We start from the raw sequence: 23,263 nt of genomic DNA, 5'->3' as shown, positions 1-23,263 counted from the left end.
GCAGTCATCGTTGATCATAATAAGCTGTACACAGCATTCGTGGTTGATGAACAAAAATAGCGGCAACAAACGCGGCTCCGCCGGATTCTACCCCCACCCGGCAATATCCCCCGGACAGCAGAGGCCCCACACCTGCAAAAGGTTTCCCCCCCCATTTCTGCAGCATGGTAAATGCGTTATCTTTTAGCGTATACTCTAGCCAATCAGTTAAAGCTAGATTTACAACATTTTCATTGCAAATATCGAGTTGTCCCAGTGCGAGAAGTTGCCGGAAAGATTGCCTGTTCAGGACGAACCCCGATTCTCAGTGAATCGTGCGTTGGTTGCCCTTGAGAGTTCTCGGCAAAATAGGGTAAATTTGATTGGGGTAAATTTAGACTTTCTTTGTATTCCAAATCATTTTACCAACAATATAATTCACACTAGGTGATTCAGCATTCAGCATTCGATAACAGACAAAAAATTTAATAAAATCACACTACTCTTCTTGGACGAACTCAATCTCAGATATGATACACAAAGTCATTCTGTTTACGATCTCGCTGTAGAGATCGGGACGATAATTTCTCCTAAATCTCCTTATACCATAACCAAGCCGTCGTCTGGTGAATTCACCGCGATAGACCACCTCGTGTATCCACGTATGGCATACACTCCGATATCTAATAATGCACCAGCGCGAAGGTAGGGACTATACAGCCTACTCTCAACATCCAAACTGCTCCCATGAGTTAAGCATCTGACGAATCCCTCCTATTTATAAACAAATATTCACTCAACATTCTACGTAATGCGATTGCTCCCGAGATCAATCAATTTCGTCCGTATTATATTCCGTTGGACATTCGTACATCGTTCACTGGAGATGCGACTGACGACGTCCGCAGCTTAAACGATAATAATGACCCCCCTGAATCTCGCTTAAGCTCGACTTACGGTGACCATCGATACCGACAGTTCCTGATCTGACAACTATCGAAATCGCATTACGTATACAGTCACAATGGACTTTGCGCTTAGTTTCCCTCGACATAGACCCCACAAAGCTGATGGTATTGCGTATGTTCAATTTCTTGGACGCGGTTGAGAAGGGTGAAGATTGCTGGAGAATGGAGTTGAGGCAGTGGGATCACACCATTACGATATAGCTTAGAGTTACTCAAAAATGACCAATGTATTCTTGCAAAACTAGTCCGCACTATCAAAAATGAAGTTTAAAACCTTCTACATTCTAAACCACTCTGTCTTAATCAACCTTTGCCAACACTAAAGCAACGCGACTCGGGATATACACCTGAAGAAAGTTATCACGTCCATTCCACGCAAATGGTGTCGTAAAAAACTTGCTCTTCTCATGATCAATCCGCGCATGTCCGCCAAACTTCTGTTCATCCGAGTCCAAGACAATTCGGTATTGTCCCGGAATTTGCACACCGACACGGTAATCAGCATAGGATTGTGTAGGGTGTAAGTTGAAAATGAAAAGCAGACCGGCACGCTCAAAGACAATCATCTTGTCGCCCTCATGCTTAAGCGACACATACGCAGGCTCGGATCGCAACCAACCGTACTTCTCTTCAGTGTGCTGCATAGCGGAATCGAATTCATTGAGATACTTATATCGCAACAGATTATCATCAAGAACGTTCCACTGACGTCTTGCATACCAAAAGCTATTTCCGTTGCCGTCCCGCGGAAAGTCAAGCCACTCCGGGTGCCCGAACTCGTTGCCTTCGAAATTAAGATAGGCTTCGCCGCCGAGCGCGTGCGTAATGAGACGGATAACTTTGTGCAGCGCGAGTCCACGGTCGATTATTGGTGTAAGTGCGGAGAGGTCGGACATGTTCGTGTACACTGGTTTGTCAGTTCGTTCAAGCCGTAAGAAATTACAGTGTTACATACTCTCTTTATCCATCAGCCAAAAGGCAACGGTTTTGTCTCCGACGAGTCTATTTACATTAGCCGAATCCAACATACCCGACGACGGAAAAACACTCACGCTTGGTCATGAGACTCCGCATAGGCGACTGTCTTCTCTTTATACCGTCTATTTGTGAGCTCAAACACAATTTTGCCCATATTCCAATTGTCATCGTTAACCTCCTTCAGCAATTTGATCCACATATCTGGAATCGCCATCGCGAGGCGATAATCGAATCCAACGCCGCCGAGATCCATGGGCACGCAGAGTCCCGGCATGCCCGACACATCTTCTGCTATCGTGATGATATTCGGGTCTAGCTTGTGGAGCATGTAGTTTGCGAGGATAAGATAGTTCATAGCTTCCGGGTCGACATTGCTATCTCCAAAGTACTCGTGATAGCCCCCTGAAAACCCAGTTCCGATGCCATGGTGCGTGTACATCATCGAGGTCACTCCGTCGAAACGAAAGCCGTCGAAATGGTATTCGTCGATGTAGAAGCGGAGATTCGAGAGGAGGAAGCGCAAGACTTCGTACTTACCGTAGTTGAATAGGCGGGAATCCCACAGGGAGTGGTAGCCCTTTGGACCGCCGTGGAAATACTGGTAGTCAGTGCCGTCGAACATGTTCAGACCGTCAAGGACGTTTTTGCATGCGTGCGAGTGCACGACGTCGAGAAGAACAGTCATGCCTAGTTTGTGGGCTTCGTCGATAAGATGCTTGAGATCCTCCGGAGTGCCGTAGCGGGATGAGACGGCGAAGAACGAGGTGACTTGGTATCCGAATGATGCGTAGTATGCGTGCTCCATGACAGCCATCAGCTGGATAACGTTATACCCGAGTTTATGAATCCGCGGGAGCGTGTCCCGAGTAAACTCGTTATACGTCCCAACTCGCAATTCCGAAGTGGAGATTCCGACGTGAGCTTCATAAATCTTCGCTGAGAGCGGGTGTCGTTGGGCTCGCGTGACGTTATCGTGCTTCCACTCGTACTTTTGCGGGGGATTCCAGAATATGGCATCGTACACGGGTGATACTGAGAGGTCCTGCGTGACGCGTGTGATCCAAGCTGGTAAACGGTCAACGGTGGCTCCATTCGAGAGCGTCAGCGCGAGCTTGATCTTTGTGTTATGTGGGATTAGAGGTACGCCATTATTCGACGGTAATATTATCGACCATACGCCGTAGCTGTCTTTTGTCATTCTGTACTGACCCCTATTCCAGTTGTCTAGTTATGTCAGGATCTGTCGTTGTCGTCGGCGCCACAATAATGCACGAACTTACTAAAGTCACCAATAATAGACGCATCAATCGCATTCGGTGCCCATTCCCGATAAACAATATCCCCATTCTCCAGCACATGCAATCCAAATGAATTATAACCCTAATAACTCCAGAGTTAGCAGAACCCAACATCTGCGCATAACCGCAATCGACTCACCTCCGAGAATTTGACGATACCACCTTCATCGCGTTCTAATCGGTCAATCCAGTCGACGGTAACCTTGTGCCGCTTGACAAGATCCAACTTGAAAGGCGACAACCATGGATCAATCCGCAAGATGCCAGCGCCTTCGGGGATTTCGTCTTCTTGGTGCGAGGTCATGACGTACAATACTACAGTTCGAATATGTTAGTATTGTAAATCAATTTCGATATATCATATATCTACGTCACCTTTTATCGATTGTCAAAGTAAAATCTCGAGAAACCAGATAGTGGGAGGATCGACAGCAGTCATGAGATTAATTAATGCGGCAAGGCCGGGCTCAACAATTGCCCCGGAGAGCGCGTGATGTCATGACTGAGGGGTGGTGGCCCAATGTCGAGCTTAATTCCACCATTAGCCCTAAGACTCTAACACCAATGATAGTAACGCTGCGATTCGACTCCTATGGTCCGATTACAGTAAGTTCATATAGACGACATAGGGCTTCGTACGACTCCGCTGCGGTGGCTTTTTTTGCCTTGTAAACCCTAACCCTCTCTTTACACGTGGCCCCGGCCGCGCGTGCGAGCCACGTCGATGTTTATCTTTTTCCGCATCGCACACCACGAGACGCGTATTTCTAGACTTGCATTCGCCTGACAGAATGACCACCAGAAATTAATGATTATTTTACTATAACATAAATTGAAGAGTAAGCGGATTAGCGGAACAGACAAGAGACTGCGTTCAAATTAAGGGGAGTATTTTCTGGTAGTTATTAGGTCGTGAAGAAGCTTGCCATTTAACTTCAAACCCAAGATAACTTCGCAGTAAGCCGATTTGTTTTGGGCAAAATGTTAGAAAAAGCTATAACATTGCTAAGACAATACGGCGTAAACATTGCCTTGGCTTATAAAAGGGGGTTCTACTCTATATATGATGCTTGATCGTCAACGCAGCAATGATACATATCGAAGGTTGAACTCAGATGTAGGCATCGTTAATAAAATGGCATCTAGCCTGTCAATTCCATTAGGCATATCTAAAAGTAGAAATTCGGCGAAGCCCGCTTAAGTCCGACGGTGGCTAGGCAGGAGATGTTCAAAAGCCGTAACTACTGCCAGCTAGGATTTAATTCGCACTGTGTTGTCGGCGAATGCGATGAGTTGCCTAAGTTGGTCGGCCATCGGAATAGCCGTAACCTAATCTGACCTAATCGTTTTCGGTGGCTCCGGCGACCGGATCTCTAACCCGCATTAGGCATAGTCTTCGGATAATCAAAACCGTCTCCTGTTTTGGCGACAATTATAGAAGTATGCTGTACAATGTTTGTGAGAGTGTGCCGGTTATTGCATCCCCAGAATATGTATTCTTTTAGGCCCAGACCTCGCTCACATCGGCAAATGAATAATACATCCAGCAAAGCATATTAATTGCTGACATACGTCTTCAGCGGTTGCTGTCTGTGAGCGTAGTTGTTTTGCGCAGTGAGAAGTCACGAAATGTTTGTGGGAATAGGCAAGCGGAGATAACTAACCTGACTCACGGATAGTGTGTATGTAATTCTCTCCATGAGGCGCGTCAATTGCCGGCAGCGATGGCAGTGCGGCTTTCGTTCCACACCTGCTACTACTTCCTACTCGAGCCTGTGCATCTCGTAAGTAAACAACACAACCATAGTCAGACTCATCCTATGCCATGCCAAGTTAAAGGCCATATTCACTTCCGGCTCCTCGCTACTCCACTTCTGAGCCGACGATATTGATTGTCTGATAATTGCAAATGCTTGCTAATAATAATCTAATACGGCTCCTGACCTCTTAATAATTTCTGAATTCACGCTAGTTAGCGGAATTAATATCGGAACATCGCCACTGTGGGATTACTAATATCGCTCGACCAATAAATACATTTGTTATCGTAATATTTCAATATATTTCCGCGGATTCTGACAAAGTCCACAATAGCACTTCTGTCGAGTATCGCTATGAGGTCAGTAATACTTCGCGGACATTGTCAAATTCCGCTAATCAGCCTTCTAGCATGGCTTCTATTACTCCTCGCGACCAGAAAGTCCGAACAGTGTCTCGCAGGGCGTGTCTGTCCTGCCGCGAGCGCAAAATCAAATGTGAAGGCGTGCAGGACTGCTGCAACTGCCAGACCCTAGGTGCCGTCTGTATCTTCGTCCCTTCACATCGTGGCGGCAAACGTCGCCGTCGCGCTCTCTCGACAGAAGAACGTGATTGCTTAGCAGTCCGCGAACGACAGGACTCACTCGAGCTTCTTAGGTTGGATGCAAAAGAGACAAGCCCGGTGTCGAGTACGAGCATATCGCGAGATCAGTCCGCGACGATTAGTGAGCCCCCTACGTCCTTGCCGGTCTCTGCCTCACAGTTCGTACCGCAACCACTTGCACCTACTTCTCCTGTCGTGGATGCGACGTCATCAAACCGCCCAACTGACAAGTCTCTGTCTGCTGTTTTACAATCGATCCAGCAGACTCTCGCGTCGCTACAGCAGCAGATTAACGACGTTCGAGATCAGCACAAATCCCTGTCCTATGGATTAGACTACGAATCGACGGAAAGTTCTACCTCACCGCGGGCGTCCATATCTACCACCATGCAGCCTGCCATCTCTCCAGGATTCTCAGGAACAGGCACTACAAGCGTGTCGAGCCCAGGCAGCAAAATACTGCCTCAACTACCGACACCTGCGCTGCCCCGTCTCTCGCTCGCGCGCTTCCGCGTGAGCGACGTAGATTTGCAATCCTTCGACCTTCCCACAGTGCCCTTGATCATGTTCCTAATCGATGTTTATTACGACTGCTTCCATCCCGAATTCTCGTTCATGCTTCCGAAATCCAAATTCTTGGACTCCATCAACTTCGAAACCGACGCAGCGATCCTGCAAGCTATGTTCGCCATTTCTTGCCGTCTAACGTCCGCCGATGCTATCTCAGGTGCGAGCGGGATGGGCACTATCCATCCGTACTTGATCGATCCGATGTACTGGGCTTCCCGCTCGGAGAAGTGGACCGCGCAGATCATAAATCCGATCATGAAGCTCAAGACTGCATTACTACTTGCGTTTTCGGCTACGTGTGATGGTCAGAAGGCGCGTGCGAAGGATTTATTGATGTATGCTAGCTCTATTATAGAGATGCATCGCTTGGAGTTGATTGATACCAAGACCGATGCTCATGGACGATATATCCACGCTCAGGCGACATCCGACCCTCTCCCGACCGCGCACACTCACGCGGTTTTGTTACCTAATGAACTCGAACGGGAATCTTTTAGAAGAACATATTACATGACGTGGGAGCTGCGTGTGATCACCGCGACAGTGTGGTCAATGCCACAAGATATCCCGCCTTTCTGCGGCATTCTCCACGTGCCCTCCTGCGACGCGACATATTCCGACGGTCTGCGTGATTGGAACGGACAGTACTCCATGTACGACGAGTTCGCGGATACGATCTTCTCTGGCACGAAAGCGTCCGACAAGCAGCGCACAGTGCTGGGGGCTGAGAAGAAGACTTGGAGATTCAATTCAGCGTGTTTTCGCCTCGCGGCAGTGAAGTTGCTCGCCGATACCGTGGCACGGATGCTTGATTTGCAGGACGCTTTTGTTGAGGAGGCAGACCGGAGGGTACGAACGTTGCTAAGGAAGGTCGATGGCTATAGAACAGGTCCTGTCAGGATCCACATGACGATCTTTCTTACTCATCAGATTTTATACACTACGCTATTACTCCTCCACCGCGGCCGTGCACGAGACAGGCTAATCTTTGTCGTAGAGCCGACGCCATACGATGGTCGCACGACATACTGCGAAAACCCAATATCCAGAGTCCGAGGTGCTGCAAGGACACCCAATGTTCTATCCTCATTCAACGCGTTGACCGACGCAACATTTGAAGTCGTTGACATGCTGAGGTCATTAGTCGAGTGTCGTGGCGGACGCGAGGAATCCGCGTCGTTGAAAATGGGGCCATTCATGGGATTCTCGTTGTCGCTGTGCATACCTATCATTGCGTCCAAAGTAGTACTGGATGGAGTGCAGTTACCCAGTATCAAGCTGATCCTCGGTGACTTAACTTCCCCGGACGACTCCGCTGTGGCCATCGGCGCAAAGTCTGTGGAAGATGTCGTGAAGGGCGAAGATGCGATCAATGGGAAAGAGGGCACGGGAGAAGGGTTGAGTAAAGTTGATTTGGATTTTTGTATACGGTGTATGAAGTTACTTGGGCGAGTGTGGCGAGGTACATGGCAAGAGTATGAGGAGAGCATTGCATTGGTTGGACGGATGGAAAAGGTCATGTAGTTGTATTGTATTTTATGAACCAGAAATGGAAAGACAATAATAGAGGCTCGAACTGGGCTCAGCAGCGCAGTTGCAACGTTATATACGTGACTTTGTCGTAACTATTAACTTACTTTGAACCACAGCAATCCTGCCCTTGCCATATACACAAGCCTCTTTCCCGTTTCCGAAAGTGTTAATATCTTCTATTCGGGAGCCAGCTGCCATATAATCACTGAAGAACAATGCATACGAAAGTAGCTAAGGTCGCGCGAGCAGCGGGACACCTGCCCTTGTGAAGCGAACACCTGGGATCGGACAACAAGTATGTTAGATACCTAAGAATAAGGTCTGGTGGACCCACGATACAGTATGTTTTATGTCGCCTGACATTCCGACTGGGGTTGGTTCGGCTGCGATAAGCCGGATTGCCGGCACCGATTAAACTCATCGTTTGGCAGTTGGAATGCGGCGATGTAAATCAGGTCGTGGCTGAGCCCTGCGATCGAAGCTTGTATTGTTTCGACGGAATGCAAGTGGAGTTAATCAGATTCTATTAATAAATTTTTTGCTTTGCCCGATGAGAATTGTGATTTGCAACGGCCGGCGGAGATCATATCCATCGAATCACGATGGCTGATGGACAGAGGCAGTATGCGTGTGTCGTCTTATCCAAGAGTGGCAAGCGAATGTTCGAAAAGATATAATACAATTATAGGCAAAATAGAAAGATCAATAAGAATGAATAAATGGAAACAAACTTCCAAATTGTCAGTATTAGCGCAATGCGCAATACCTGGTTCACCAACAAGCTACCGGTAAGAAACACTGCACCTGCAACAGTAATACTTCTAAGCTATATCAAACTCTTGCAATGCGTGTCTCATACTGCAGTCAAGATTTTAGACCTGGGAAGACGAATACACCTGGCTTGATTCTACAAGAACAGTCCACTGCGTATAAATTAACTAAATTGGCTATTCCGTTAAAGCGAGCAGCCCAACCTCTGCCCGTTAACATTTAAGCCCGTCACCGTGCGGCGGGTTCACAACCCTTGGTTCCAATGGGCAGATTCCAACCAACTTCTATGTATTCCAACCATCAGTGATATATGCCAGCTACGCCTCTCAAAGCATTCTCCCTCGTTGTCAACACCAACCCATCTGGTCTTGGTTAATCGCCTTACTGTCTATATTCCTTTGTGATTTGCTATTTATTGGGGTAATTTGAGTTTTAGAAAGGGCGGAGAAATTGCTGCGAGATCGGTATCCTGCCAGAGAGTGTCGGTCCCATCTTCAGTCTCGTCCCCCATCCATTACCGACACCATGCATTTACTCGTGACTTTAGAAACATCCGAGGAAATCTATACTCTTGAAGTCACACCGAGTATGACACTCGCTGACCTTCGCGCCGTGATCGAAGCAGACACGACCGTGCAAACCGACCAACAAGTCTTGTTTTACAAAGCCGCGATATTAGAGGGTGAAGAACGCGAGTTGGGAACGTTTGGGATGGAGGAATATGATATGATTTTATTGCGCGTTCAGACACCTGCGCCTGTGCAAACCGCGCCGATGCGAAATGAGTATGTATTCATCCTGGCGGTCTCAGTTCAGTTCATGTATGAAGTTAATGCGGGGTAGTGTTTCGGCGGAGCAAAACGCAATCATGAACGATGTCGAGAAAGTGAGGCTACAGATGCTAGGCGATCAAGCGCTATGCGATCTTGTCCGGCAGGTAGGTCTCTGTTCTGGACTACTTGATTGCTATTTCGTTCCTGATTTTCTAACAAGTATTCAGACATATCCCGATCTAGCAGCTGCAGTGACCGATCCGCCACGATTCCGAGAACTGTTGACACAGATTGAAGAATCACGATCACATGCAGAGGAAATAAAGCGACAAGAACTGGTACGTCTGCTCATTCACATTAGGCACTCCCATTGCTGACTCTCTCAGAAACGATTAAACGATGATCCCTACAACGAAGAATCACAGCGGAAAATCTTGGAACTTATACAACAGGAGGGTGCGTCGAAATTTGGTCGTGTTTCTAGATAGCTGTTGCTCACATGCTCGACTAGCTGTTATGGAGAATTTAAATGCCGCGTTGGAACACAATCCAGAGTCATTTGGCCGTGTAACGATGCTTTATGTTCCTGTTGAAGTAAATGGTCATAAAATAAAGGCATTTGTGGATTCAGGCGCTCAGGCTACTATTAGTAAGTCTTCCATTGACTGTGCCTTAAGAACGAATGGCTAATTTTATGTTAGTGAGCCCGTCATGCGCCGAAGCATGCCAGTATGTTGTTTCCCATTAAATTCAATATGCTGTTTGTCTGACAAAATAGTGTTATGTTCCTACTAGATCGAAATTTCCAAGGCGTCGCGCGAGGTGTCGGTACAGCAAAGATCTTGGGTCGCATTCACAGTGCGCCGATGAAGATCGGCAACGCGTTCTTACCTTGCAGTTTCACTGTGATGGAGGGCAAAGACGTCGATTTATTACTCGGCCTAGATAGTTTGTTCCATCTTCTTATGTGTGGTTAGATCTTGACTAATCGCCGTGTAGTGTTGAAACGCCATCAAGCGACCATCGATTTAAAGCGAGGTGTACTCGTCATGGGAGATGAAGAAGTGCCATTTTTGGGAGAAGCAGAATTACCATCGCAAGCCCAGCAGATAGACCTATCGCCAGAAGAAATTGCCGAACTAGCAAGACAAAATCAGGAAACACGCGAGTCGGCAGAAGCGCAGGCTCCACCACCTCGACAAACCGCCAGTCCGCAAACGCAGCCGCTGGTCCAAGAACCAATGCACACTGGTGATCAGCCGCGCCCAGCGAATAGAGTGCCCAGGCGACCCGTGCAGCAAAGGATAGAATTCCCTGACGCGGATATTTCGAAGCTGGAAAGTTTGGGAGTATCCCGAGAGGAAGCCATAAGCGCGTTGAGGACGGCGGAGGGGAATGTCGAGGTTGCGGCGAGCTTGTTGTTTCAGTGATGTACGGTGTGCTAGTGTTCGAAGATGACTGAGAAGATGGAAACCGGGAGCGTTTGGGACGGCCGGCGTGGGATTAGATATGCACATTAGTTGTTTTTGCGTTGGTCATGACGTTAATTGTTTTGGCATTTTATTATATATTTTGTGTGTCATGTTTCGTTTTATATCTTATGTATTATTATTAGAATCAAGATTTGCCATGGCCTATAGTCGTAGAACTTGTGGTATGTAAGCACTCAACAGCCAGTCAGTAACTAGCAGCATTAAACAAATCCGGATCTGAATATGTGCTTGCAAATTTAAGATATTCTGTCCTGCAAAGAAAAAAAAACATATCAATCGGGCATGTATGGCTAGTAGGTACTGACACACTGCTGTAGTCAAACTCGTTCGATGGGACATGAGCCGCACCCAATAGTATCGTCATCGATGGACTGTCGTTCGGGGGGTAATCTCGCAAACCTTCAACGGAATTAATGGGTCCAACGTTGGCTAAGCGACAGAAGGCACAATGACAGACCAAACTTTTGTGTTTTACGAATTATGCCGCGGTATGGCGGAAAGGAAAGGTGTGCAATGCAGTCTCGACAGTTCATCATTGCCTGACGACAAGGGGTCTCCAAAGGATGAGCAAACAGAGGATTCATACTCCACAGAAGCTAAGCAAATAGTCTGTCTCCGCTATTTACGCATTAGATTTAGCTTGCGGAAAAGCTAACACATGACATAGTACTCCCATATTTCTGCGCTATATTCCTTCCTTCTGGCCATACGCCCATCTTACCTCTCAACCTCAACCCGCGCACCGATCTCCCCATCACCAACAATCGCCGCCCACTTCGCATCAAAGACCAGGCAACTGACCAACGCCCAACGCGACGAAATCGATTACGAATCCCGCATGATCCTGCAACAATGCCTAAGCCGCGTCCGCAGACTCGAATCCGTAGAATCAAAGCGTCAACAAGAGCGCGACAACACTACTCCTCTCGTGCGCTTCTTCCGGGACCCGAAAGAAGATGCGCGGATTGCAACATTAGGATTACATAGACGCGGTGTCACGCAGTTTTTAAATTATCTGCTCACGAAGACAAGTGAATTGCAAACCGAGTTACAAGAAGTTCGTGTCGCTCGGGAGACGGAGCGAGCGAAGAGTATGCTGAATACGCGGACGACGGGAGTGCAGGTTAAGACGAGTGGCATTATTACGATGGACCAGATGGTTGCGCAGGCCGAGAAACGCGAAGATCCGAGGTTGGAGGAGAATCCTGCATTACTGCAGCAGCTTGAGGAGGAGAATGCAGCGCTTCTGGCCGAGTTTCAAGAAACTCTCGAACAGACACAGCAAGCCGAGAAGTCGCTTTATGAGATCGCGGCGCTGCAGGGAGAATTGGAGATGCATCTTGCGCACCAGAGTGAGATGACGCAGCAGCTGTATGATGAGGCCGTGCAGACCATGGGGGATGTGCGGAACGCGAATACGCAATTGCAGAGTGCGCGGAAACGGAATCGGATTGCCTCCAAAATTATTATTTTCATGTCCTTGTTCTTGGCGTTCTTCCTGCTGTTTGTGGATTATGCTACTAGTTGACGGTGGTGTACATAGAGGCTGTGAAATTGTAAATTAACTTGATAACTCATCCCCCTCCGTAATGCTTAAATGTAAAGGTCTCCAAATGACAAATAACACAAACCAAGACAATCCTTTTAAACTCCAAAGCACGTGCAAACACAATCGTAACAATGCATCATTCTTACAAAACAAGGGACACCAATTCATACTCTGCATCACCGCAACACCTTTATCTTCAAGTCGCCTTCGAAATCCATATCCCAATTATTACTATTTTCCGAGTCAAACTCGACGAATCTGGGAACTAACATCGTCGGTAATCGGAATCTTGTGGTGATATTCTTCGCGAAATTGCGAGGAATATCCTTGATTTCGAAATCATCATCCCAGTTATCGCCGACTTGAGTCCTAGTTTGAGGCGCTTCCTCCGAGTAGAGACTCAGTTTAGATTCCAAGACAGTTTGTTTTTCGTCCAACGCAACTCGATCATCACCGGCCGCGGAATTCTGATGTAGATATTGCCGCGACTGCCCAAGCACTTGCACACCGCCCTGAGTACGCCGCGGCGATCTGACTTCTGAGCGACACGATGACGGCGTCGGCGGCATGCCTCGCCGCGCAACCGTGCCTGATTCATCGGGAAACCGCGCATATCTAATCCAGGCATGCCTCAATAAATCACGAGCAGACGCTCGACGAGATGGTTCTTTATGAAAGCACTGCGTAAGGAAATCATGCAATAGCGGACTGATTGCGGCAGGAAATGGTGGATGCTCATCATGCACTATCCGATACAATGCCTGCATTTGTTCTAACTCATTATACGGCGGCTTTGCATTTATCAGTTCTATAATCGTGCACCCAACGCTCCAAATATCAGACGCGGACGTGGCTCCGTTTAGTAATATGATCTCCGGGGCCATCCAATTTGGCGTGCCGACAACCTGCGGATCATCTGACGCGCGAGTAGCAACGCCGAAATCAGCCAGTTTTACTATACCTTGTTTGGTTGTGAGGATATTTGCGCCTTTGATATCGCGGTGAATCACGCCTTGGTCGTGGAGATAGACAAGGCCTTGTAGGACCTGTGCTATGTAAATGGCGACGAGGTGTTCGGAGATTGTCCCAAAGTCTTTGCTGATAAATGTGAGTGAACCGTTCTCGCAGTACCTAAGTCGGAGTTACAAGGATAGCTCAAGATATAATGTTTGTTACTCACTCCAGAATTATGTACAAAATGTCTTCTGTTTTAACGAAACCATGATATCGTACAATATTTGGGTGCTAACTAGGAGTCAGAGAATATTAAACCATCGCAAATTCGGAACGCTTACATCCAGAGCTCTTAGTAAGTCTATCTCGAGCTGTTTAAGAACTAATTAGCTAACTTATGCCAACTGCAAAATAATTACTCAATCACGTACCATGATCTTTTGTATTTCCGCTTTGGGCAAGTTAGACAGACTGATCTGCTTTGCAGCAACAGTCTCTCCAGTCCAAATGTTTAGAGCGGTATACACGGCTCCAAATGCGCCTTTGCCGATACAATGACCAAGGATCTGTCATTTAGGTTAACCATATTCTATAGCGCGCACATTAGTTCCAGTTAAGCTCACGTAATTCTGGATCTTGAGTCCCGAGGCCGAACCCTTTCGTTTTGACGATGATGGCGTTGCCGGAATGGTAGGTTTGGTACGTGTACGCAATGGCGTGCGGATATTATCAAGCTCGTCGGATGATGGTGGTGTGTCATATTTTGATAGCATGCGTCTGTGATGCTGTGCTGACGACTCGGCCTTCCGACCTGCGGCTCCGGCACGAGAGGCTATATAGGACCATGGCTTGCCTGCCATGGCTATGTCCAGAATATTGAATCCGTGATGGTGTGAGTGGTCGTCACAAACCATTTGCCGAACGCAGGTTTGTATTACCATCCAATAAATATGCTCAAAATTTTATAGGTGTATATCAATTATTTCCAAACTGCCTGGCCATGAGTGGGGATCAAGAAGTAAACAAAACGAAAAATCGGTTATCCACGTTTGTTTTCGAGTTTAAAATCAAACTGGTCACATCAAAGGTGTCATTCTCCGGCAATGCAACTAAAAGCGCCTAACAAGTATGTAAAACATCTAGAAGTATATAACACGTCTAGATCTATTCGGAAATTCTCGGCCGGTTATCTTGTGATAGTGGATACTATTCTGACATAAAAAGTAAAGTTTATAGTATGTTGACGAGGAAACGCAACAGCCCCAAGCACATTAAGTTGAGGCAAGTGGAGACTGAACTTGTACCTTAATCAAGATTAGCTCAGGGGATCGAAATTGCTAAATGTGTCACCGACGTTGTCACCTGACAACTTTACATACCTTGCTTCTCGATGAATGACCTGCCAATTGTCACACTCTCACGGAATGCGACTGTCACCATCAATATTCATATCAATTGGCTTACTGGCGCTCGCATCGTCGGCTAGTGCTTCTGCCGGCGACCGCCTTTCTGAGTTTCGAAATTGCGTTGCCAATTGTGTCGACACGGTCTGTAATTCGCGGTCGCCTCCACGACTCCCGCTATATCTGACAGCCTTCCTTTGGGATTGCACACAAGACTGTGATTACCAATGCCAGCGGTTAATTACATTCCAGCGGATTGAAGAGGACAAGCCTGTGCTGCAATTCCACGGAAAATGGCCATTTAAGCGGCTATTAGGCATTCAAGAGCCAGCTTCGGTTCTGTTCTCGATGCTCAATTTTGTACCTCATTACCTTGCTTTTCATGAACTTCGGAAATCGCTACCGCCAGATGACGTGCGTGCGAATTTCTTTCTGCGGAAGTACTATCTTGTGGTCACCATAACCGGCATGAACGCCTGGATTTGGTCATCTGTGTTCCATTGCCGCGACTTCGTATTAACCGAGCGATTGGATTATTTCTCTGCGGGACTAACGATTCTGAGCGGCTTTTATTTCGCCGTTGTAAGGAATTTCAGATTAGACAGACAAGAAATGGAGAGGGCACGCGTCGTATTCACCATTGTTTGCTGCTTGGCGTTATTCAGCCACATTTTCTATCTTTCTTTTATCAAATTCTCCTATTCATATAACATGATGGCCAATGTCGTAATTGGAATTTGCCAGAACTTACTTTGGGTTTATTACTCAATCTACAACTACTTCTTTACCGCGGACATCTATCCCAAACAGCGTGAGCTCTGGACATTATGGCCCCTATGGAATGTTATTTTACTGACACTTGCCATGAGCCTGGAATTATTTGACTTTCCACCGTGGATGGATGCTATTGATGCGCATTCTCTATGGCATGCAGCGACTATTGTGCCGTCGTTTTGGTGGTATAAATGGATGACAAAGGACGCGGCGCGGGAGGCGGTAGTTAAGCAAAAGGATTAGATTGAGATATAGAGGCGTTCGAGTTGCTTTGTGAAGAGTTGTTGGAAGAAGGTTTGTTTCCTGTGGATAATGATTGAAACCATCCAACAGTTCAGTAGACTTGCAACTTTAGTGCTCACCGTGGGCCAACATACAGCGCACGACATCCCTTAGCACCCTTATTTCTCGTGTATTCTACTAAACAGTTATAATAATTGCTGAGGCATACACGTGGCGGATGAATCATACTGCTGTAAGCAGTAAGCCACTGATGAAGCCGCACCAATTACTCGCAAAAATTCGGCAGCCGAAGCATAAGCGACGGCAACTTTCTTCCATCCACATTTTTACAGCGTTTGATCGCTGATGACATTTGTAGTTGAGTCACTGTATAATGCTTAACGGTATTTAACTCTACCCGTGTTTACGGATTCAAAATCATCAATGCAAGTAGCCCGAATACTCCCACGAATCTCCCGCACATCACCAGTGATTGCACCGGCTGCGGCGATGTTTTCGAGCTCGAGCACGGCCAAGGCAGCAAGTAGTATGGCTTTGACTCCGCCATTCACGCGAGAGATCGCGGAGAAGAAGGTCAAGATTGCTCAGGATCTCTGGAATACAATGCGCGTTAAATGCTAGCTCTTATTTGGTGCCAGCATATTAACTGATTTCTTAGGGACCCAGTAAGAGTGACAAAAGCTTACACAGACGACTCGATTTGGCGCAATCGCACGACATTCGTTAAAGGCCATGCCGAGATCGAACAATTTCTGGCACAGAAATGGGCCAAAGAGACACAGTATCGTCTTCGGAAAGAATTATTTGCGTTTACGCACAATAAGATTGCCGTGCAATTTTGGTACGAATGGTGGGATGTGAAGGAGAAGAGCTGGTATCGGACTTATGGTCTTGAAGATTGGACATTTGCTGCTGATGGACGGATGCAGAAGCGGTGAGCATTGTGATGTGTGAATCTGGAAGGCACTGAATCAGGCTAATTGAACGTGAAGACAGATGAGCGGTAATGATTTGAAGATTACGGAGGAGGAGAGGTGGTTCGTCACTGGTGTGGATGTGAACAGCGTTGAAATTGGGCCAGAGCATTGGTAGTTTCAGTTGGTTGTAATAAATTATTTTGTACATTTCCCGCGCAGGCTAATGCTTGTACACATAAATATTGATGATAATTACGCTGAAATGACTTATCCACTAACGCAAGAGGACTTTGTGGGCCATGATAAATACTGTCGTAACTATTTGCACAGTTTTTCACGGCGACGACGACGCGTTGAGCCGCGAATCAACCGCCGTACATACTAAACAGTAGCCATGTGCTAGCGCAATTGAATGCGTAAATACGATGAAGTTTTTGGGATTGCGGCTGAAGTGAGAATGATTCGTGAGTGTTCTTCCTCGGGATTAGATGTGTCTCTGTCAAACCTGATTGGTCAGGGGCAGGGACGCTTGAGAACCTCTCTACATAAATGCGGAAGCAACATTGTAGATGAGGCGCAGGCGTTGTACGGCCTCGGCATTGAAGAAAATTTGTGGGCAGCGAAATGCAGGGTAGGGTTTCCGGGACGAGGACTGCGCTCGTGCGAGGACCGCCTACGGTTGGCTGGTTGAGCCCGGCCGTCGAAACATACACTTCCTGTCCTCTTCCGCTGCTTTTTCCCCCTCTTCGCCTTCTCGCCCAGTATCTCTCCACTCATACGTCAACAATGCCTGTTCCTCGTCTCATCCCCCGTCTGTCGAACGCGGCTTTCCGTGCTGCCCGGGCAAATAACCGCTTCTTCAATGCCGTGCCCACGTCCAGCAAGTTCTCCTTCCGGGGTCTTGCGACGGAGGCCACTACTGTCGGCTCAATTCGGTATGTCACTTCCGGTTTTCCTTCCATGCTACCATTTGCGACAGGAGCAACAAAAATCAGCATAACGATATAACGAAAAGAGATGGATTGTTGTGTTTGGTGATGAATTGGGTTGTGTGGGATCGTCGATTTCTTGCGAACTTGTCGAGATTTTTTTAGTGGTTTCCGGGGATCGCAATGTTAAATATAATCCGATCCACACGGCACCTCAATTCAGCATCATTGATTTTCATTGAATGGACAGTGTTGTATTATGTTGCTATCGGTTTTTGCAAGCGTTATCCGTGTTGCTCGCTCGATCGCTATGGGATGGCTCATCAATTGGGAAGATTTAGCGGCGCTAACGAATTGGGTAGATCCGTCATCGGTGCTGTCGTCGACGTTCAGTTCGATCAGGACAACCTACCGGCCGTATGTCAGCCTCTTTTAATTGGATTGATTATAGAATAATTGGCTGATGCTGCTGTGTGTAGATTTTGAACGCCCTCGAAGTCCAGGACGTTGCTGGTGACCGCTTGATTCTCGAAGTTGCACAGCACCTTGGTGAGAACACTGTCCGCACGATTGCCATGGACGGAACTGAAGGTCTTGTCCGTGGCCAGAAGGTTCTTGACACTGGCGCCCCCATCACCATCCCCGTTGGCCGAGGAACCCTTGGCCGAATTATCAATGTATGTGCGTCTCTGAAATATTATAAATGAATATATTTTAATGGATTTAGGTCATTGGTGAGCCCATCGATGAGCGTGGACCTATCAAAGCTACCAAGTACCTCCCCATTCACGCCGAGCCACCAGAGTTCGTTGACCAGTCTACTGAGGCTGAGGTTCTAGAGACTGGTATCAAGGTCGTCGACTTGCTTGCCCCCTATGCTCGTGGAGGTAAAATTGGTCTTTTCGGTGGTGCAGGTGTCGGCAAGACTGTCTTTATTCAGGAGCTCATTAACAACATCGCCAAGGCTCACGGTGGTTTCTCCGTATTCACTGGTGTCGGTGAGCGAACCCGTGAGGGTAATGATTTGTACCGTGAGATGATCGAGACCGGTGTCATTAATCTCGAGGGCGAGTCCAAGGTGTCTCTCGTCTTCGGACAGATGAACGAGCCTCCTGGCGCTCGTGCCCGTGTCGCTCTTACCGGTTTGACCGTCGCTGAGTACTTCCGTGACGAGGAGGGACAGGATGTGTTACTCTTCATTGACAACATTTTCCGTTTCACCCAGGCCGGTTCCGAGGTGTCCGCCCTTTTGGGTCGTATTCCCTCTGCCGTCGGCTATCAGCCCACTCTTGCCACTGATATGGGTCTGTTACAGGAGCGTATCACTACCACCCGAAAGGGTTCCGTCACTTCCGTCCAGGCCGTGTATGTCCCTGCTGATGATTTGACTGATCCTGCACCCGCTACGACCTTCGCTCACTTGGACGCCACTACTGTGTTGTCCCGAGGTATCTCTGAGTTGGGTATCTACCCCGCCGTCGACCCTCTTGACTCGAAATCACGTCTGCTTGATGCCTCCGTTGTCGGTGAGGAGCATTACCACATTGCCACTCAGGTCCAGCAGACTCTCCAGGCGTACAAGTCGCTCCAGGATATCATTGCTATCTTGGGTATGGATGAATTGTCTGAGAGTGACAAGCTCATTGTCGAGCGTGCCCGAAAGATCCAGCGATTCCTTTCCCAGCCTTTCACTGTCGCCCATGTCTTCACTGGTATTGAGGGTCGTCTCGTTCCTTTGAAGGAGACCATCAAGTCGTTCAAGGAGATTCTCGAGGGTAAGCACGACCATCTTCCTGAAGCAGCTTTCTATATGGTTGGTGGCATTGAGGATGTCATTGCCAAGAGTGAGAAGATGGCTGCTGAGGCCGCTTAAGCGATCGGAGATAATATGGCAAAGCATAATTATACGTCGGTTTATAAAGAGTGGAGCGATATGTCAACGATTTAACAGTATTTTGTAATTTTTGACAAAAAGAAGTTTTATTTAATGTTGTTTGTGCCTTTGCTATAAATATGATTTAGCTAGAGATATTTTGCATGAAGCCTGCTCTAGATCTCACGGCAAATTCGTAGGTGATGGCACCAAGAATACAGCGATTCGTTTCACTATTTGGCCGGTGAATTCAAGGCACTACCCAAACCCAATTTGTGACGCATAACTCCCAGCCCCGCGCCTTGATCATCGCCCATCATTCTCCTGACCATTTGCTCACTCTTATCCCCATAATTCGCCTCATTTGACACTGTTCACACTTCCAAATTAAGAGATCAGGTAATATGGCACTCTCGCGGCTGCGTCCAGCCTGCGCATTCATTAGTCCGGGGCGCCTGCGTTCGAGCGCCGGCCTCATCTCTTCTGGATCACTTAGGATTACCCCGATCTGCAAGTTCCGACGACACTCGTCTTCGCGAGATTCTAATGGCGAAGGATTCTCGAGCTCGTACATGACCGGGGCGCGTCCCTCTGGCCCACTGTTCCGGAGAGCGTCCACCGTGCCGATGCCGACGTTCACATACAGCAACCAGCAGCATTTGAGCCCCCGTGCGATTAAGGCGTATCTGGACAACTACGTGATTGGACAGGAGCACGCAAAAATGGTGATTTCTGTTGCTGTCTATAACCACTACTTGCGTGCGCAGAACTTAGAAGATCGCAAAAGGAGAATGCGGAAGGACTTCGATAGCAGGCTACGCAGTGATGCTATTATCGAAGATATTCCCGATGAGTCAGTACAACCTACACAGCCCAAGGCATTCTTTGGTGAGTATCGGTGGTACTAGAGGACTATGCAACGTGCTAACGCATGATAGTTGCGGAAGCAGAGGAGGATGATACGCCGGTGTTGGAGAAAACCAACGTATTACTTCTTGGACCGACTGGCAGCGGAAAGACCTTGCTCATGCAGACAGTCGCCAAGGTGTTAGGTGTGCCGTTTGCGATGGTCGACTGTACTTCGATGACTCAGGCTGGGTATATCGGTGACGATGTGGATATCTGTATTCAACGTTTACTTGCGAGCGCGGACTACGATGTAGAGAAAGCAGAGTTCGGAATCGTCGTCCTGGACGAGTGCGATAAGCTCGCTAAGCCAGCTCGGGTGGGATTCTCATCGACCAAGGATATTTCCGGAGAGGTATGTGTTGGCTTGAATTTTGGTTGCGTGAGGTCTGTACTAAAGAGCTTCGATATAGGGTGTTCAGCAAGCGCTTCTGCAGATGCTTGAAGGATCAACCGTAACGGTAACTCGCAAGTCTGGCACGGCTGGGCAGACGAAGGAGTCATATACAGTCAATACGAATAACATCCTCTTCGTCTTATCAGGTGCATTTGTTGGACTAGAGAATATTATTGAAGAGCGAGTATCGGATAAGCACGTAAGTCTGTTGAACAGTATTCGACTATTGGAGATAGATGCTAATACATTTCTTTGCAGGCAATTGGATTCAAAGCCGCTCCAGGTACTGCGGCTATGGGCAATTTTTTTATGCCGTCGAACGCTCATGTCCTTAATTACGTTGAAGTTCAGGATCTTACCAAGTACGGCATGATCCCGGAGCTCGTCGGCCGGATCCCACATATCTCACCGCTACTGCCCCTCTCAGAGGCAGACATGTTGCGAATTATTACGGAACCCAAGAACTCGATTATGAAGCAGTATGAGCATTCATTCAAGATGTTTGGTGTAGAGTTGAAGTTTACCACGCCCGCACTGCAGGCGCTCGCCAAAAGTGCGCTGGAGCAAGGTACCGGTGCTCGTGGATTGAAAGGCATCATGGCACGCCTGCTCCTAAACGTGAACTACGAATTGCCGGAGTCTAGTACGAAGTACGTTTTAGTGACCGAGAATGTAGTCAAGACTTTTATGAATGCCAACGAGTCCGAACGCGCCAGACCGTTTTATTTCTCCCGTGGCGAGCAGTATAAGTTCTTGAACGAGCTCGCGAATGAGAATCAGGTTGCGCAAGCACTGCTCGTCGAACCTCAGACGCGTGATAAGAATGCAGAGGCTGTCTCTGGACAAGATGAAGACGAACCCACGCCGCAGCGGGTGGGCTTTATCGAGTAGGTTTAGATGACTATGGTAGCGGTGGTTTACGGTAGCCATTGTTTTTGGTCACGGGGTAATGTTATCGGGTGTAATGTTTTCTATTGGAGCCTGTGCACGGAATGGACCTGGTTTTGGCGTGATTTGTGTTTGATTTTTGTCGTTATGGACTTGCTTTATTTCTTGCATTGCGGATTTTACATGTTTACAATGTGTAGTAACTACATATTATATTGTGGTTAATGATATCTCAGAGCAGTTGCGGTGTTAGCCGTCTACAGTATTTAACTTCAGGCATGACCATCCACTGTGGATTATTCTGCGGAAGTTTCAAGACCTGCGGTGTGCATATATGAAGCAGAGAGGATGTAAGGTTCTGGACCCACTCAAGCTATTGAAACAACGAAGGGTTCCAGAAATACTATATTGTAAAGTCCATGAAAAATCCATGTCATCCTCCAAATGATTGGGAGCTGCGATGACGGATTTGTTTGCGACCACGGTATATCTAGAATCGACGATATTACTTTTTAGTTAGCGTTGAGGTAACTTTTGAAGCATTACGTTCGTCGCCAATCTTGATGGGCACTGCCATGTCGAATTCAGGCTCGACATCTGCTGCCGGAAATGCAGCTCCCATTCTACAAATTGGTTGCTAAAATTAATATATCTTCGATATGGCGGCCGACTGCTCAATGGCCGGATAAATATGTACTTGGACAATTGTAACGAGCCAACCTGAATTGGCTCTTAGCACCTTCCCCTGCAATCCCAAAGGAGGCGGTATCTGTGCACGGGGAAGCTAGAATTTCCTCCATAGGAGCAAGAGCCGACATTTGAGATTAGCCTACTCCACGAATCTCTGCCGTTTGTGCGCCAGCATGTGTGGTTTGGACTCACTAATTCTGTACTGAATGAATAGCTTCGTGTTGAGTCAATGTTCATGACCTAAGAACCAGAAATGGCTCCTGCTTAACACGAAATCGGTAAAACAAATATTGTATAATATGGAGACAAAACTTTTGGTTTCGCATGAGTCCTACATGGTGCATCTGGTCGTGGTGATTGCCCAGAAAGAACAGTGTGCTTATCAGGTCCTTCATTTTCACACAGCGATTTGGCTTCCTTTCACATGCAGGAACATGTAGGTTCCCAGCAGGATAATGAATGTGGCCGCCATATTTGTTTCGACTAGAAAGGATGGCACGCGAAATGTTCAGTACTGTCTCCTAAACCTGCAGTTCGCAGCTTTTGCCATTGTAATCCAGGAAGGGCATCTAAAATATCGTAGTCTGTCTGCTACTGTCTGAAAACATGATTAATCTCGTACCTCGCCCAGTTGAAATAATTGAACAAGCTAACTAAATATCTGATCGAGGCGGATCTTCAGTCTAAACACCTGATTGTTATAGTCAGTACGTATGCCTTCGAAACAGCATCTCTTAGTTGTCGACCTTGTGGATTCGTCCGATTTTAAGGCGTTTGACATGCTCATAGGACGGGTCGCTGGTCGTTGCGCATGGTGTTAATCTCACTCACGACAAGAATTGCTGATTTGCTGTTCATTGTTTTCCTCTTCGTGGCATTTTCCTATTTGGTTTTGGTCACTTGTTCCGGTTGAAATATTTGGCTGGCGCGCCACGCTCCGTGAGGCTCGCCCGGCATCGGCCATTTTTCTCCCGCAAGTAAGACTCATGACGTAATGCAGTGATATTTGTGACGT

General features: G+C 47.4%; 10 protein-coding genes across 10 annotated transcripts; 7 read left to right on the top strand and 3 right to left on the bottom strand.

Moving 5' to 3' along the window:
- Positions 1-1,155: 1,155 nt before the first annotated feature.
- Positions 1,156-3,674, bottom strand: V1513DRAFT_450651 (glycoside hydrolase superfamily). Its single transcript, XM_066898843.1, has 6 exons — positions 3,599-3,674; positions 3,363-3,538; positions 3,206-3,305; positions 2,000-3,149; positions 1,903-1,949; positions 1,156-1,854 (listed from the first exon to the last, which is right to left on the bottom strand). The coding sequence occupies exons 2-6, from the start codon at positions 3,525-3,527 to the stop codon at positions 1,247-1,249; spliced, it is 2,070 nt and encodes a 689-aa protein (XP_066751738.1). The 5' UTR covers positions 3,528-3,538; positions 3,599-3,674; the 3' UTR covers positions 1,156-1,246.
- A 1,719-nt stretch (positions 3,675-5,393) lies between these two features.
- V1513DRAFT_433253 (uncharacterized protein) lies at positions 5,394-7,679 on the top strand (the record flags this gene model as incomplete). Its single annotated transcript, XM_066896437.1, has 1 exon — positions 5,394-7,679. One exon carries the CDS (start codon positions 5,394-5,396, stop codon positions 7,677-7,679), a length of 2,286 nt encoding a protein of 761 aa, XP_066751737.1.
- A 1,238-nt stretch (positions 7,680-8,917) lies between these two features.
- V1513DRAFT_200965 (aspartyl protease-domain-containing protein) lies at positions 8,918-10,290 on the top strand. Its single transcript, XM_066894335.1, has 6 exons — positions 8,918-9,396; positions 9,460-9,570; positions 9,619-9,688; positions 9,744-9,881; positions 9,934-9,961; positions 10,011-10,290. The coding sequence occupies exons 1-6, from the start codon at positions 9,241-9,243 to the stop codon at positions 10,207-10,209; spliced, it is 702 nt and encodes a 233-aa protein (XP_066751736.1). The 5' UTR covers positions 8,918-9,240; the 3' UTR covers positions 10,210-10,290.
- On the bottom strand, positions 10,280-10,771 carry V1513DRAFT_460136 (uncharacterized protein; the record flags this gene model as incomplete). The annotated part of the gene is made up of 2 exons (XM_066899815.1): positions 10,280-10,690; positions 10,748-10,771. 2 exons carry the CDS (start codon positions 10,769-10,771, stop codon positions 10,280-10,282), a joined length of 435 nt encoding a protein of 144 aa, XP_066751735.1.
- Positions 10,772-11,173: 402 nt separating this feature from the next.
- Positions 11,174-12,253, top strand: V1513DRAFT_427035 (uncharacterized protein; the record flags this gene model as incomplete). The annotated part of the gene is made up of 2 exons (XM_066896201.1): positions 11,174-11,332; positions 11,393-12,253. 2 exons carry the CDS (start codon positions 11,174-11,176, stop codon positions 12,251-12,253), a joined length of 1,020 nt encoding a protein of 339 aa, XP_066751734.1.
- A 197-nt stretch (positions 12,254-12,450) lies between these two features.
- On the bottom strand, positions 12,451-14,088 carry V1513DRAFT_427034 (kinase-like domain-containing protein; the record flags this gene model as incomplete). The annotated part of the gene is made up of 5 exons (XM_066896200.1): positions 12,451-13,405; positions 13,455-13,519; positions 13,570-13,599; positions 13,660-13,794; positions 13,852-14,088. 5 exons carry the CDS (start codon positions 14,086-14,088, stop codon positions 12,451-12,453), a joined length of 1,422 nt encoding a protein of 473 aa, XP_066751733.1.
- Positions 14,089-14,652: 564 nt separating this feature from the next.
- Positions 14,653-15,648, top strand: V1513DRAFT_460133 (Per1-like protein; the record flags this gene model as incomplete). Its single annotated transcript, XM_066899814.1, has 1 exon — positions 14,653-15,648. One exon carries the CDS (start codon positions 14,653-14,655, stop codon positions 15,646-15,648), a length of 996 nt encoding a protein of 331 aa, XP_066751732.1.
- A 528-nt stretch (positions 15,649-16,176) lies between these two features.
- On the top strand, positions 16,177-16,740 carry V1513DRAFT_460132 (uncharacterized protein; the record flags this gene model as incomplete). Its single annotated transcript, XM_066899813.1, has 3 exons — positions 16,177-16,253; positions 16,307-16,582; positions 16,641-16,740. The coding sequence occupies 3 exons, from the start codon at positions 16,177-16,179 to the stop codon at positions 16,738-16,740; spliced, it is 453 nt and encodes a 150-aa protein (XP_066751731.1).
- Positions 16,741-17,297: 557 nt separating this feature from the next.
- On the top strand, positions 17,298-19,600 carry V1513DRAFT_450622 (P-loop containing nucleoside triphosphate hydrolase protein). The gene is made up of 4 exons (XM_066898842.1): positions 17,298-17,500; positions 17,857-17,911; positions 17,974-18,171; positions 18,222-19,600. The coding sequence occupies exons 1-4, from the start codon at positions 17,352-17,354 to the stop codon at positions 19,365-19,367; spliced, it is 1,548 nt and encodes a 515-aa protein (XP_066751730.1). The 5' UTR covers positions 17,298-17,351; the 3' UTR covers positions 19,368-19,600.
- A 37-nt stretch (positions 19,601-19,637) lies between these two features.
- On the top strand, positions 19,638-21,926 carry V1513DRAFT_200775 (P-loop containing nucleoside triphosphate hydrolase protein). Its single transcript, XM_066894334.1, has 4 exons — positions 19,638-20,255; positions 20,306-20,628; positions 20,687-20,869; positions 20,929-21,926. Exons 1-4 carry the CDS (start codon positions 19,772-19,774, stop codon positions 21,559-21,561), a joined length of 1,623 nt encoding a protein of 540 aa, XP_066751729.1. The 5' UTR covers positions 19,638-19,771; the 3' UTR covers positions 21,562-21,926.
- Positions 21,927-23,263: the final 1,337 nt, after the last annotated feature.

The sequence above is a fragment of the Lipomyces chichibuensis genome (assembly GCF_038497645.1).
Source record: "Lipomyces chichibuensis strain CBS 12929 unplaced genomic scaffold V1513scaffold_36, whole genome shotgun sequence".
In the NCBI taxonomy this organism is placed as follows: domain Eukaryota; kingdom Fungi; phylum Ascomycota; class Lipomycetes; order Lipomycetales; family Lipomycetaceae; genus Lipomyces; species Lipomyces chichibuensis.
The sequence above is the reverse complement of the archived record's forward strand: the minus strand, read 5'-3'. Positions and strand labels throughout refer to the sequence as shown.

Coding starts and splice junctions, on each gene's coding strand:
- V1513DRAFT_200965 (XM_066894335.1), top strand. CDS start 9,241: ATGAGTATGTATTCATCCTGGCGGTCTCAGTTCAGTTCATGTATGAAG. Junction 9,571..9,618: donor AAATAAAGCGACAAGAACTG/GTACGTCTGCTC, acceptor TGACTCTCTCAG/AAACGATTAAACGATGATCC. Junction 9,962..10,010: donor TCATGCGCCGAAGCATGCCA/GTATGTTGTTTC, acceptor CTGACAAAATAG/TGTTATGTTCCTACTAGATC.
- V1513DRAFT_450651 (XM_066898843.1), bottom strand. CDS start 3,527: ATGACCTCGCACCAAGAAGACGAAATCCCCGAAGGCGCTGGCATCTTG. Junction 3,306..3,362: donor GTATCGTCAAATTCTCGGAG/GTGAGTCGATTG, acceptor TGGAGTTATTAG/GGTTATAATTCATTTGGATT. Junction 1,855..1,902: donor TTGGCTGATGGATAAAGAGA/GTATGTAACACT, acceptor CTGACAAACCAG/TGTACACGAACATGTCCGAC.
- V1513DRAFT_450622 (XM_066898842.1), top strand. CDS start 17,352: ATGCCTGTTCCTCGTCTCATCCCCCGTCTGTCGAACGCGGCTTTCCGT. Junction 17,501..17,856: donor ACTACTGTCGGCTCAATTCG/GTATGTCACTTC, acceptor CGAATTGGGTAG/ATCCGTCATCGGTGCTGTCG. Junction 17,912..17,973: donor ATCAGGACAACCTACCGGCC/GTATGTCAGCCT, acceptor TGCTGTGTGTAG/ATTTTGAACGCCCTCGAAGT.
- V1513DRAFT_200775 (XM_066894334.1), top strand. CDS start 19,772: ATGGCACTCTCGCGGCTGCGTCCAGCCTGCGCATTCATTAGTCCGGGG. Junction 20,256..20,305: donor ACAGCCCAAGGCATTCTTTG/GTGAGTATCGGT, acceptor AACGCATGATAG/TTGCGGAAGCAGAGGAGGAT. Junction 20,870..20,928: donor AGCGAGTATCGGATAAGCAC/GTAAGTCTGTTG, acceptor ATTTCTTTGCAG/GCAATTGGATTCAAAGCCGC.